Source organism: Octopus sinensis, linkage group LG2 (assembly GCF_006345805.1).
Source record: "Octopus sinensis linkage group LG2, ASM634580v1, whole genome shotgun sequence".
In the NCBI taxonomy this organism is placed as follows: domain Eukaryota; kingdom Metazoa; phylum Mollusca; class Cephalopoda; order Octopoda; family Octopodidae; genus Octopus; species Octopus sinensis.
Window position 1 is genome coordinate 41,349,115 of NC_042998.1, and position 14,218 is coordinate 41,363,332.

The 14,218-nt window shown below is 32.7% G+C and overlaps 1 protein-coding gene across 8 annotated transcripts in view; it reads left to right on the plus strand.

Moving 5' to 3' along the window:
- The window catches only part of LOC115232614 (dystrophin), a 744,226-nt gene that overhangs the window by 530,557 nt on the left and 199,451 nt on the right, over positions 1-14,218 (plus strand). For all 8 annotated transcript variants that reach the window (XM_029802603.2, XM_036512501.1, XM_029802605.2 and 5 more), the window contains one exon: positions 7,697-7,851. In XM_029802603.2, the coding sequence (XP_029658463.1) occupies positions 7,697-7,851 (155 nt within the window). The remainder of the gene's footprint in view (positions 1-7,696; positions 7,852-14,218) is intronic.

The following is a 14,218-nucleotide window of genomic DNA, read 5'->3' on the forward strand; positions in this document are numbered from 1 at the left end:
TTCCAAGTGCACATTTCTAGAATGGCAAATTAAGTGCTGATGACTGGCTAGATGGATCCTGAGAACGTTCAGAACCAGAGAAAAGGAAGCCATGATGGTCCTCTGGGGAACATTTGTCCTCAGCTGCCTGGATTACTGCTCCCAGCTATGGTCACCCAACAGTGTAAAATTAACAGCAGAGCTTCACAAAGAAGATTGTCTCATTGCAACAGCTCAGTTACTGGGAAAGGCTGAAACAACTAAGACCCTATTCCCTGGAGCGAAGGCAGGAGAGGTATGCATTAATATACAGCTGGAATTTTGGCATCGAAAGCTACACCAATGCCAGAATGGGTTGACACTGCATAGTGCCAAAGATCCCAGCGCTTCAGGACCAGTTACTGCAACAGCCTGGTTTCAGGGGTCCACATCACCATTGATTTTTAGGTGGCACTTTGAGTCTAGGATATCAGTTTTGTTGTGCTGGGCAGGTCTTCTTGAGTACAGCAATGTGCCACACGTCTTGGTCCTTTGTCATCTCCTTCACAAGGCCCAGCATTTTGAGATTGGCCTTCAATATTTTATCCCACGTCTTCTGTGGTCTCCCAGTTCCACAACTTCCCTCCACTTTGAGTCATTGACACATCTTTATGCAACTGTCCTCATCCACATTGCATGACCAAACCAGCACAGTCTTCTCTCTTACCTAACTTTTTTTTCTATACGCCAGTGCTCTGTCACACATGTACACTAACATTGCACATCCAGTGGAGTATATCAGCTTTGCTCTCTCTAGTCTTCACATGTCCTCTGCATTCAGAGCCTATGTCTGCACTGTAACATCGCAGTTCGTACACATGCATTATACATTTTTCTTTTCACTCAGAAAGAAAGATTCTTTTTTATCAACAAAGATTAAAAACTCTCTGAACCATTACCGTCCTATTCTTATTCTAGCAATTTACATTGTTGTTGCATCATCCTCCAATGCTAATTAGGTCGCCTAAGTAGCAGAAATTATCTACTAGTTCCAGAGAGCCTCCAGACATTTGAGGGAATCAGTTTCCTGTGCAACTGTAGTCTTTATGACTCTTGTACATCTTCCATATACAAACACTACTTTCTCTGTTAACCTTTCTACTATTCCACCACATGCCTTGTGCGTCCATAGCTTGTACTGGATACACTGAATGGGTTGTCTGCCTACACCTTTCCTACATATTGAGCAGGGTCATTTACCTGAAGGAGGTAGGGTCCTGTCTGACTTATTGCATATTAGGACTTTGGTTTTTGCTAAGTCAATTTTAAAACCCTTTGATTCCAGGTTTTGTTTCCACATCTGGAATTTCTTTTCTAGCTCTGTTACAGATTCTGCTATGAATACAAGATCATCAGCATTTAGTAGTTCCCATCGCCTTCATGTCTTAAATTACTGTTATGACCTAGAGGACGATGATGAATAGGAGGGTGCTGAGAACCAAGCCTTAGTGAACACCTATTTTTGCACTAAAATTGTCACTGTACTCATGACTAACACTTGCTTTTTTAACAGCACCCATGTTTATGGCCTGTACAGTTGTCACAAACTATTTGTCTACCCCTAGCTTACTCAGAGACCACCATATCACACATCAAGCTATTCTGTGGAACACTTTATATATGTGTGTAAGGAAAAGAGATGACACAGGAAAGACGATGGTTATGTTATAAACTTCATTAGCTTACAGCTGTTTCTGCTATAATATGCAGTGGACTCAAAGTTGAGTGCTTGAATAACATCGTATAGCTTCATCAGAGCCTTGGGTATGAAGTGCAGTTTATTTGGGAACAAAAAGAATTACATTTGGGCAATATACTAGGAAGGCATTACCAGTGAGAAAGTCATTACTGATGTATATACATTCGTGTGTGTGTGTGTCTGCATGTGCTTTTTGGGTGTGTGCATGTGCATAAATATATATATATATGTATACTTACACACACACACACACACATATATAATTGAAGAAATTGGAGTCAACAAGAAGGAATATGATTGGAACAGTTATTTTTTAATCACTACAATTTGTTTCCACCCAGTGTGGTTCTCCTAAAATACGCGTATTTAATTATGCAATTGTTTGTTTGCGTAAGGGGATCCAGTTGTGTTTCCTCAGGTGATATTCAAGTGTTGTCTCCATTTGTTTAAAATCTTTGACTTCAAGATCATCTCATTCACCCATCTTGGTTTGAATTTTGCAGCAGTTGGTAGATTCATGTTGTTTGCTACCAGTGTATGGTAGTGGATATCTGTTTTGGTATCGGCTAATTGCTGACCTGTTCTTCATGGTTGGCTGCACGTGCAATTTTTATTAGCTGATCTTCAGTATTCAGTGGTCTGATACATACACACACAGAGACTCACACATGCCCTCCTACATACAAGCAAACCTATGTATATATGTCTTTATACACACAGATATGCTCACATATACTCATATACACATGCATTCAGATACATACATATATACACTCACACATACCCTCCCACACACAAACAACCCCATGTATATATGCCTATATACACACACAGATATGCTCACATATGCTACATACATACACATTCACGTACACACGCACATCATCATTTAACGTCCGTTTTCCACGCTTGCACGGGTTAGACGGTAATATATATATATACATATATTTAGGCATCCATATATACTACAAATACATATGTTTACACATATACATACAGAGATCAACATATCCACTTATTCACTTATATATACATAGTTATATAAGTAAATATCTAACAGTTGAATAATCAAATACCTGTATTTTTGGAAAACCACATTGGGTGGAAACAATTAGAGTGATTGAAAAATAACTGCCCAACCATACTTTTTGTTGATTCCAATTTCTTCAATTTTATATTCACTCATGATGAATACCCAACATAAACCTGGAAGTATATAATAATGCTACTGGATCGTATTGGGTAATTCTGAGGCTGGATGAGCTTTATACTGTACTCTGCCATGTTCCTAATGGAATATACCATAACTGTATTTTCTTCTTGTAAATCTAATTGCCTTTTGGACATACACTTTTTTATATACATCAGAAATGACACTCTCAATGGTAATGCCTTCCCTGTATATTGCACTCATTATTTTTTTTCCCCCAAATAAATTGCACTTCATGTCCAAGGCTCCAATGAAGCTATAGGATGTTATTCAGGCACTCAACTTTGAGTCCACTGCATCTAATAGCAGAAACAGCTGTAAGTCAATGACATTCATAACGCACCCATTGTTTCTCTCTTTTTCTTATTACTACTCCTATACTCATCTAACACTTTGTTCTGAACATACATATATTGACATCACCACCAGGTTATTAGTCTCGCAATGCCTAAGTGAAATCTATATATACATCTATATATATCAGGTTGTGTTTTAAGTTCTCTGTGGTTTTTAGTCTTTAACAGTACAAACATGGTTTTTAATACTGTAGATTTAATCTACATATATAATTTTCCTCGTTTTCTCTCTCGTCTCTTAATCTTTTTGTAAGTTTCTGAATATTTGATTTGCAAAATTTCTTGAGTTTTGAATTAAAAAATATATTTAAGTCATTTTCTGTAACTTCCCTGCTGTCTATCTAAATGATTTGGCAACAATCTAAATAAGTGGAAGTCTGATGGAACATGGTTTGGAGAATATGGAGAGTGGAGCATTTTTTCACCACCCAGAACATTTTTAGTAACTTGTGTAGTTTTTGCGTTATCTTGATGGAAGAAAACCACTTTTCTGTGATTTATTAAGACAGGAAGTTTCCATCCAAAGTGATTCTTCAAGCCATGAAGTTACTGACAGAAGATGTCACAAGTGATTATTTTATTTCACCCTAAGGCTCATAATGAATTTTTTTTCTCTATCCCTCTAAACCTTTTTAACCTTGCGTAACCCTTAAAATAAATTGCATGTCTCCAGGAACCCCTGCACAAAAAAATTATGTACCATATTTTTCTCATATTTTTTTCATCATAGTACATAAGGTAAATATATAAATATATCATGAAATTAGCATTATCTCACTCTTTCTTGCGGAATCCTATGTTTCCGGGGAACCCCAGTGTAGAAACGCTACTCTAAACACATAGTAAAATTTACTTTGGATGAAGTCCCCCTTGCAAATGTGTTACACATTTAGGATTTAGGTTCAATTACTGTCTGCAGTGTTTAACATTGCTGTAAAAAATCCAGTTCTCATACCCAGTCATGTACTAGTTTAAAGATGGTCTTTGGAGTTTACATGAATGGAGTGATTCTCAGCAGTCAGGCCTTTGGTGATAATTTGCTGCTGAAATAGCATGAGTCCATTTGCCTCATTTTGAAAGTTTACCTATCTTTTTCAAGTGATTATGAATGTTCATAATGCTAATATTAAATCCACTGGAAAGCTCTCTTTCACTGTCACAGCAAGATTCTTTGCAAGTGTTGTCTCTAGCATTACATCATCCAATTCAGGTTATTTCGATCTAGGTTCATTCAATGAAATTGAAATTGCCACATCTGAATTTTTCAATCTAGCTTCTCCATATTTTCATTCACTCCATCTTGAATATTTCTGGCTGATTTGCTGCATTAAAATCTCAAGAAACTTGTGAAGTATAATGTGACAAATTTGTTGCATTCGATGTAGTTTTATAAAAGATTCTTCATACAGAAAATTAGTATACTAAAATATGGTTGTTGCTTTATAAGAACTCCTTGTGAAATGATTGTGCGTCAATTAATGCCGCGAATGTTTATAGCTTTCATTTTTCAAAAGAAAAAATACTGGTTTCAACAAGCTCAAACTCATAATTGGACAGAACTTTCTGTACAACTTGATATACATTTGTGTGTGCATGTGTTCCAGACAAGTTTTAATCAAAATGTTATTGCAAGTTTTGTTCACTTTTTAACTATTTACATCTAGTTCTGTAGTACTATGCCCCACCAAAATATTGCCACACCCAACCTTCAAAAACACTGGCATATATATATGTGTGTGAAAATATATATATATATAATGATGATTTTATATATTTTTTCTCTCCTTGTTTTTCTCATTGTTTTTTTCTGTGTCCCTTTCTGTAGAAGAGCGTAGGCTCGAAATGTAAAAGACTTTTTCTATTCCTGAACGTTATTCTAATACATCTGTTTTGTTTTGTACACCACCTGTCTTCGTCTTTTGTTTTTTTCATAAACTCTCCCTATATATATCATTAATGTCTGCTTTCCATGCTGGCATAGGAAAGACAGTTTGACTGAAACTGGTAAGGCAGAGAGCTGCAAAAAGTTTCATTCAGATCTGGCATGGTTTCTATAGTTGGATGCCTTTCTCAATGACAACCACTCCAAGGGTGTAATGGATGCTTTTTACATGCAATTGGTACTATATATATATATATGTGTGTGTGTGTGTGTTTGTATATTTGTATGTTTATACACACACTCCGCTTACATATATGGATACATGTGTGCAGATGTCAGTTAAGCTCCTGCATAGCTGTATTTTTACTTTTTCATTTATCATGTTATTTGAAACAATCATTATGGTGAAATTTTATTTAATTAATTCTAGGTATGCAGCTAAATATTTACATTGTGAATATTTAAAAAATATTTATATTTATTTTAACCTAGAAATTGTGGCAATATTGAATAGTTCAACAGATATAACTTTTACAGTATTGCATCATTTTATTTTTAATGAATGTTTATTAGTTTTAGATAAAACTAAATTTAAATCAAAATTATCATTCATTCATAATTGCTTGTGTTCCTCAATAAAACCTACTTTCTTTTTCTCTTCTTTCAACTTCATTGAAGTTTTGTACATATTGAGGTAGTAACTTTTATGTAATTGACCATGGTTCAGCTGATAATCTTTTTTCTATAACTTAGACTTAACAATTAATCAATTGAGGTTATTGGTAAATATATTGCTTTAATAGTACTGTTCCAACATACACCAAACACTTATGAGAAATTATTTCATAATTTGATTTATAATTCACTTTCAAAAAGTCTTTGTGATCTGTCACTGATTCTTGCCAACCTATCAAACAAATCTTTTCAAATTAACTTAGAGGATTTTAAATCCTGCTATATTTCCTGACATCGAAAAGTCAATTTTGATCTTGCCACTTTTTCATATTATCAGCCAATATCAGGTAACTTTCCTATTGCAGCTAATATACAAATTGTGATGACCAAATCTCAATAACTTCGTTTTCTAAATAGATTTTCATGCAAATGTTTCCCCAATGCATCCAGTATGTACTGCCAACATCAGACTTGTAAAATGGATTTAACTGACTTTAGTAATAATTTAATGAACTAATTTGATGCAGCCGTCTTGTACCCTTGTACCACACTATTTACATGAATGATTTTATTGTTAAAGCGGTCCTTCATCATGTCAAATACATGCTAGTCATAAGGCCAAAAACACAGTATTATGTTTTCTAAGAAACAAAGTGTACTTTTAGAAAATAATTTTTGTCAGTTTTGTAATCACTTTTAAGATGGCTTGTGTGTGCAGTTTTCCCTCTTCTCAAGGTTTTTCTTTTCTTCTTCTTCCTATGAAAATGTTTCATTTGGATTGTTGTAAACCAGATTGAAACTTTTGGGCTTATTTATCACATCATTAGTGGTAAAACATTTGCCAATATTTACATGTATGCCATCCTTTAAAAAAGGACCAAATTAATCAATATACATATAAATATTTTTTTAAAAAAAGACTTCATTGTCATATCAGTAGTCCAAAAAAATTTTACATATGATATTATTTGGCTTCCTTTCAATTAAAAAAATTGTTATTTATAATGATAAAAGCAAAATTCTGTCTGTCCATCTGGTATCCCTGTATCTCAGTCTACATTTGCTCTACATAGACATATTATACCTTTTTGGAATTAGGATGATCCCAAGATAGAAAATCTGCCCTTCATTTGGTTTTGAACATTCAGCATTGGGATCTGATTTAAAAGTATTTGGGTTGCTATTTCCAACAGGTAAAGCTTAGCTGATTCACACCATCTTGGTTAGCGATTGTCAGATGATGTCAGAGATCAAAGGGGAGACAAATGACATTCACCTTGTTGGTTTTATGTCAAGATAAAAACTTTAAGACAAATTGGCCAACAGTTGGAATTCAACTTGGGACTGGAACAATAGAATGATTTGCATCACAGAATTAATTCTCATCTGTCCTTAACCTCTGACCAAACACCACCAGAGCAGATAGCCATTATAGACGTATTGTAGTCATGTTGTTTAGCTTTGTTTAGTTTTGGGCTGCATGCCCAATTAGACCCTAGCAGAAACTAGCTTAAAAGTGCACATGGAGTGCGGTTTTTAAGCTTGTATACAATAACTATCAAATGTAATTCTCTTGCTCTCTCTCACTCTCTATATCTGTCTATCTTTCCTACCATCCCCCACCATTCCTAGGTAAATTTCACTCTTAAGAATTGTATTAGTACCAATTATTGCACTTCATGCCACACTATTGTTTAGTGTAATATTGGTTTTGTTCTAAAACAGAATGTTAAACAGTAGGTTTTGTGCCAAGCTTCAGTTTAATTTTTCTCATTGTTCTTATTTTTTGTCATTTTTATTGCAATAACTTTTTATAACCAATACTAATAATTAATTTTGTACCTTTCTTTTTCCAGATTTTACAAGATGAAGTCAATCAAAAGAAGCCATCATTAGAAAATCTTAGACAATTAGTTAACAAGTTACTAGAAGAATATAGTACAGAAGATACAAGACATTTACAGGATCTACTAGATAAGTTACTAAAGCGTTGGTCAAACTTAACAACAAAGTAAGTACAAACTTAATTTTGTTATTATTGTTGTTAACCTTATAATTGAATAATGGAGAACGTTTTCAGCGATGTCATTTATTAATTGAAGATTATATACAAAATGTAATTCATACCAATGTAAATTTTGCATTAGGTTATATGCAAGCTTCTTACTACACAGCCACCCTTGCACCTATGAAGCCACTCCTGCACCTAAATATATATATATATATATATATATATATATACGCATGTATGTAAACTTACACAGACTAGATGATAAAAATAACTGATTACAGTTATTGTAGTTAATTATTGCATGTGATCTTGAATTGTAAAATTAAAAAGGTAGTGGTATTATAATAGAAGAAAATATATGAAATCCACAAGCTGAAAACCAATCCAGTATTTGAATTGTTGGTAAATGTGAATAAAGTGTAGGCTTTGAGTTTATACAGTCTAAATTATATGACTTGTGAGTAGTGGTATATGATATCAGATTATTGAACCAGTACTTCAATATAAAGTATATTTTTTATTGTAATTGTTTAGTTGCTCTTCAAGACTGTATATAAGTTTCTTTTAATCAGTAGAACAAAACTTAAGTTTTCTGATCCTCAATAACTACAGAATATTTTTTAAATGTTATTTTTCCCATAGCTTGTGTAAGTTTGAAAGATGACGCAATATTGCTTGAATGGGGGAAAGTGTTCAGGAGTAGAGTTACTCTTGACTCTCTCTCTCTCTCTTCTATGATACAAAGCTATTCATTTTAATGTGTTCCATCATAATTTTATGTTATAAACTTGCTGTTATATTCTAAATATGCATTAATATTTATTTTACTAAGTCCTACCAAGTTCTTCATTATTTAGAAAAGTTAATTAAACCATATGAACCATGTATTTCATTAAAAATATGATCATGAACCTATTAAAGAGAATTTTTGCTTTAGAAATTTGATTGTGCATTGAAGAAATTTCCTATCTTGACTGTTTGCAAGTGAAAACATTTGAAAGTAGTTTCTCAAATCAGAGTCAAAACTTTGTCATTTTTCTTTACTTTCATAAGTTTGCCTACTTTGCACATTACTTTATAACATATGTTATTGTTATTTATATCTATCCCTTATAATTGAAAACTTAATTTCATTCATAAATGATAATTTTCCTTTAATTTGACTTTGCTTCAAAAAGGAAGTTATTTCCAATAACTACACAAATGCATCTTTCCCTTTAAAAGTAAATATATTTATAGAAAAATGCAAGTATTAATTCTTAACATCAGTTCTTGCTTTTACATCAGTCATTGAATTTATTGTAACTAATAATAAAAATCATATTAGTCCTCAAGACTTCATTTTACCATCTCACAAACTAAATTAATTCAATTTTCCTTATATAAATGAGAGTCCTGTCTTCCTCTTTTAGCATAATTTCAAAAACTATTTATTTTAATCTTTACATCAAATTTTATTGAAATACAGAGAAATTTTTAAAAGATACCGAGAAAGTGTTTATAGCATATTTTTCTTCACACATCATAGTTCTCCAACTGAGCCTTGTGAATCACTATGCTACTATAGTTTAATTAAAAACACTTCAATCAACTTATCATTAATGTTAATGGATATAGATTTCTAGAAATAGTAGCATTTTAGTATGAACCATTGGTGTAAATGGCCAGTTTGATATAATTATGTTTCTCTTTGGTGAAATATATAATAAATTGCTGAGATCAAACATAGAATTTATGTGCTTGGAAATATAAAAATTATTTCTTTTATTGGAAATTAACAAGATCTTTTACCAAAGCCAGCTTAGAAATCCTGATGGAAATGGCAGAGCAAACTTAACAAATGTGAAAAGCATAACTATAGAGTTAGATACTGCTAGGACATGAAAAATTCTACTGATCAAAAGAAATGGCCAGTTGTATAATTTCAGATATTAAATTAAAGCAAAAGATATTTCAAAGTTAGGATATTTTTTTTACTCAAGTATGAAGTTAAATATTTTACACCTTCTGTTATGTCAACAGCTGTAGAAAGTACTATCATCTGCTATATATAATCATTGTCATATTAATAATTATCATATAAATGTTAGTTGATCATAAATATATTTATAAGAAAAGAAATTCAGATTTATTTTGAATTGATTTTGCTAATGTTGAACAGCACTTGTTTTCTGAACTGGAAAGACTTATGAATATGTAATTTCTAGATGTAGCTTAAAAAAAATAAAATCATCAATTCATATATTCATCATATATTCGCCATATCAATCATATCTTCAATTTCTATATAAATACTATCATGAAATTCAAGGCAAAGTCAACCTGAGATATTTTATGCATATAAAATAAAATAAACCTGTTAACTATCATGAAAGTTGTTAAATACTGTCTGAATATACAAAGCCTCATAATCAATAAGTAGTTAAAGTAAGAGAATGTTAACTTCTGGCTTGGATTCATCTTGTCTCTTCTTAACTTTTAGCCTTGCATTGAAAATTGCTCAAAATAATTTTTAGATCTGTTTTAAAGCACATTTGATTAGTCAAACATTCTTTGAAAACATTCTAACAGTCTTTTTCAATTAAACCTATTAAATCTTGCATTCATTTAACTTAGCCATTATATATCAGGTCATTAAGAATGAAATGTCTGATTTTGAACTCAAAGTTTATTTTACTTTATCTCAACAAAAGGCAATGCAGTTAATCAAAGTATGCACCTAAATTATCAATACAATTTTGCCATTTTATCGGTAGCTTATTTATGCCAGCAGCAAAGAATTCTGGAGAGCATGAGGTGATGAAATCATGAAAGACTGTTTTTGCATCTTCTTCAGATTTGAAATTCTTTCTTTGCAAAAAGTTGTCTAATGCCTGGAAAATATGATAGTCAGTTAGTGCAAGGTCTGATGAATATGGTGAATGACAGAGTACTTGTTCAGTTCCTGTAACTTGAGTAGTGTTCTTTGTGTAACATGTGGTCGAACATTGTCTTGCAAAAGAATTGGCCTGTCTCTATTGACCAATCTCAGTTGTTTAGTTGCAATTTCACTCATCATTTCATCCAGTTAGTTGATGTATACATCTGCTGTAATTGATATACCGGGTCTCATAAAGCTATAGTGGATGACACTAGCACTGGACCACCAAACAGCGCTGGTGTTATCCACTATAGCTTTATTGGTGAATATTCTGTTTTTGGATTGTGTTTTGGTGCTTCATCTCTATCCAGCCACTGTGCAGAATGCTTGCTATTGTTGAAAGGAAGTCATCTTTCATCATACATAACAATATGATACAAAAATGGTTCGCTTTTATGCCATGACAGTAAAGAACAGCAAGTTTCAAGATGACATGTCATTTGATGCTCATTCAGTTTATGTGGTACCCACTTGTTCAGCTGCTTTACCTTGCCAATTTGTTTCACAAAGTCCAATACAGTTGGAATCGAAACATCAAACCTTGCTGCTAACTCACATGTAGTTTGAGATGTATCCACTTCCACTACAGTTTCCAGCTCATCATTATTCACTTTGGTCTCAGGTCTACCTTGGGGCTGATTTTCAAGGGTAAAATCACCAGACCAGAACTTCTCAAACCATCGACATACAGTGCACTCATTTGCCACATCTTCACCAAACACCCCATTGATGTTTCGGGCTGCCTGAGATGCATTGGTTCTATGATGGAACTCATATTCACAAACAACTCCAATTTTTTATCTACCCATGGGTTCACAAAAATTGATTTACTAGAGAAAACTCACAATATAATCAGACACCATGAATTACATTTCGAAAAGTGATGATGTTACAAAGAATTGTCAGGATAAAACATTAGAGTTAATGACAAACTTGGTGCATAAGAAAATTAGACATTTCATTCTTAATAACCTAATATTTCATAATATAATCTTGTAAACGGTGAGGGTGGGGACCCAAAAATCAAGTTTTTTGTTTGATGAATTTCATATTTGTTGAATTTGTTATTTTAACCTCTGAAGTATATGTCTTTATTGAGAATTTTACTCTTTAAAGAATTTCTTGTTTATTTCCGATTATACTTGCTTGTTTATTATCAATTTAAGACGTATAAAATATTTATCAGAGTATGCTGACTCTTGGCTGTTGTCACTCCCTGATTCTATTACTTTACTGTTATATAAAGACTTGAATAATTGGTTACAATTTTAGAATGTATGATTGTCATTAAAATATTCTTATATACTCCAATGTGACAAGAATGATGACATTATATGTGCAAGTGTGTTTTTCTTTTAAAATTTTTAGCATTGCATCAGGTGGGAAAATTTTATGAGGACATTTAATGAATTTGTGTAGTGACAAGCTATTAAATGAAATGTAAAAATGCAAGGTTGAATCCATGTGCTATAGTGTTTTAATATTATTGATCTTTTACATTAGTGCATCCTGCCTTTCAAGACTTGAGATTCCAAAATGGAACTAAAAAAAAAAAAAAAATTCAGTTTTAGCTTCAAACCAGTTAGCTGAGTGTTTATATGGCTTTATTGTTGGCTGGTTTCCTGTTGATTGAATTACTAGTTTTCAGTCACTGACCAGGGAACTGTTTTTCCATGTCATGAATGGAATTTTCATTTATCTGGTTTATATGTTTTCAACATGTGAATATATGCATTACCACCTCAAACATCATTGTCACTATGTCCTCCTCCCCCGCTTCCTCATCATCATCATCATTAATGTTATCATCATTTTATTATTATTATTATCATTATTATTATTATTATTAAGGTGGTGACTGAAAAATTGTTAGCACACTAGACAAAATGCTGAGTGGCCTTTCTTCTGGTTTTACATGCGAAGTTCAAATTCTGCCATGGTTGACTTTGCCTTTCGTCTTTTCGGATCAATAAAATAAATAGTAGTTAAGCACTGTAGTTGATGTAATCAACTAGCCTTCTCTCCAAAAAATTTCAGGCCTTGTATCTATAGTAGAAAGTATTATTATTATTATTATTGTTGTTCTTTTTTTAACTCGGGTTTTGTTGGAACTCCTGAAGTTTTGCATGCATAGTGGGCTTGCTGTCTGCAGCCTACAGTACCATGCAGCCTGTTCTTTTCAACTATCTAATACTTTCCTGATTATTCTGGCCATGCCAAGGCAGCAAACCTTTTGTAACAGTTCTACTAGGCACTCTATTCTGATTTCCTTTATATTCCTCTTGATGCCTTCTGATGCTGTCCCCAAGAACCCAATAATAATCAGCACTATCATTATTATTATTATTATTAGTAGTAGTAGTAGTAGTAGTAGTAGTAGTAGTAGTAGTAGTGCATGAGATGGTAAAATTATTTACAAGCTAGGCAAAATGTCTAATGGCATTTCTTCTGGTTTTACATTAGTACAAATTCCACTGAAGTTTGCTTTGCTTTCATGATTTTAGGGTTGATGAAATAACTACTGGTTGATCACTGGGATTGGTGCATCAACAAGACCCCTCGCTCCAAATTTCAGACCTTGTGACCATATTAAAAAGATTATTATCATTAGTAGTTGTGTGGTGGTGGTGATAGTAGTAGGGCTGTGGGCTGGTAGAATTGTTCGAGTGTTGGACAAAATGCATTGTGGCTCTTTGCATTCTGAGATCAAATCCTGCTAAGACCATCTTCGCCTTTCATTTTTTCAAGGTTGACAAAATAAAAACTAGTCAAATACTAGTGTTGATGGCATCAGCTACTAAACTCCTTCCTCTAAAATTGATGGCCTTTTTATTTTTATTCCATGATGTCAATGATTATATTACAGGAATCTCAATTCATCTCAATCCTTCAACTTTTGTATTTGTGTGGCCTAATTTTCTTAAATTTGATCTTGTTTCTAGATTATCCTTGTTACTCTTCTTTGAGTATCATATAAGCAAAAGTAAAGGAATCACTGCCCGTGCATACATCTATTAATCTTTTTTTCAAATCAGCTGTATTCTTTCTTTTTTTTTTTTTTGCATAATTGTAACATATCCCACAGATCCTCAAAAATCACTTCAGATTTTGCACCTTTACTACCATGCAATATTTCTTATTCATGGCTCATATACATATTAGCTTTCAATAGATACAGAAAGCCTTACACCACAAATAAGTTGATAAATATGAGAATGCATTTTTGCGATAATAGAATTTTGTTATTAAATAAGATTAATTTTATAATTGGCTGAATAGGATTCAGTTCTAAGTTTCTTCAGTATTATTGATGTCATAAATGCTAACATACTGGCACTGGTGTTTGATAATAAACTAGAGGGAATCATTGTAGAATGTATTATACAGCAAATAAACTATATAGTTTTAGTGTATAATAATTTTCTTTAGTTAAGCCCATATATGACT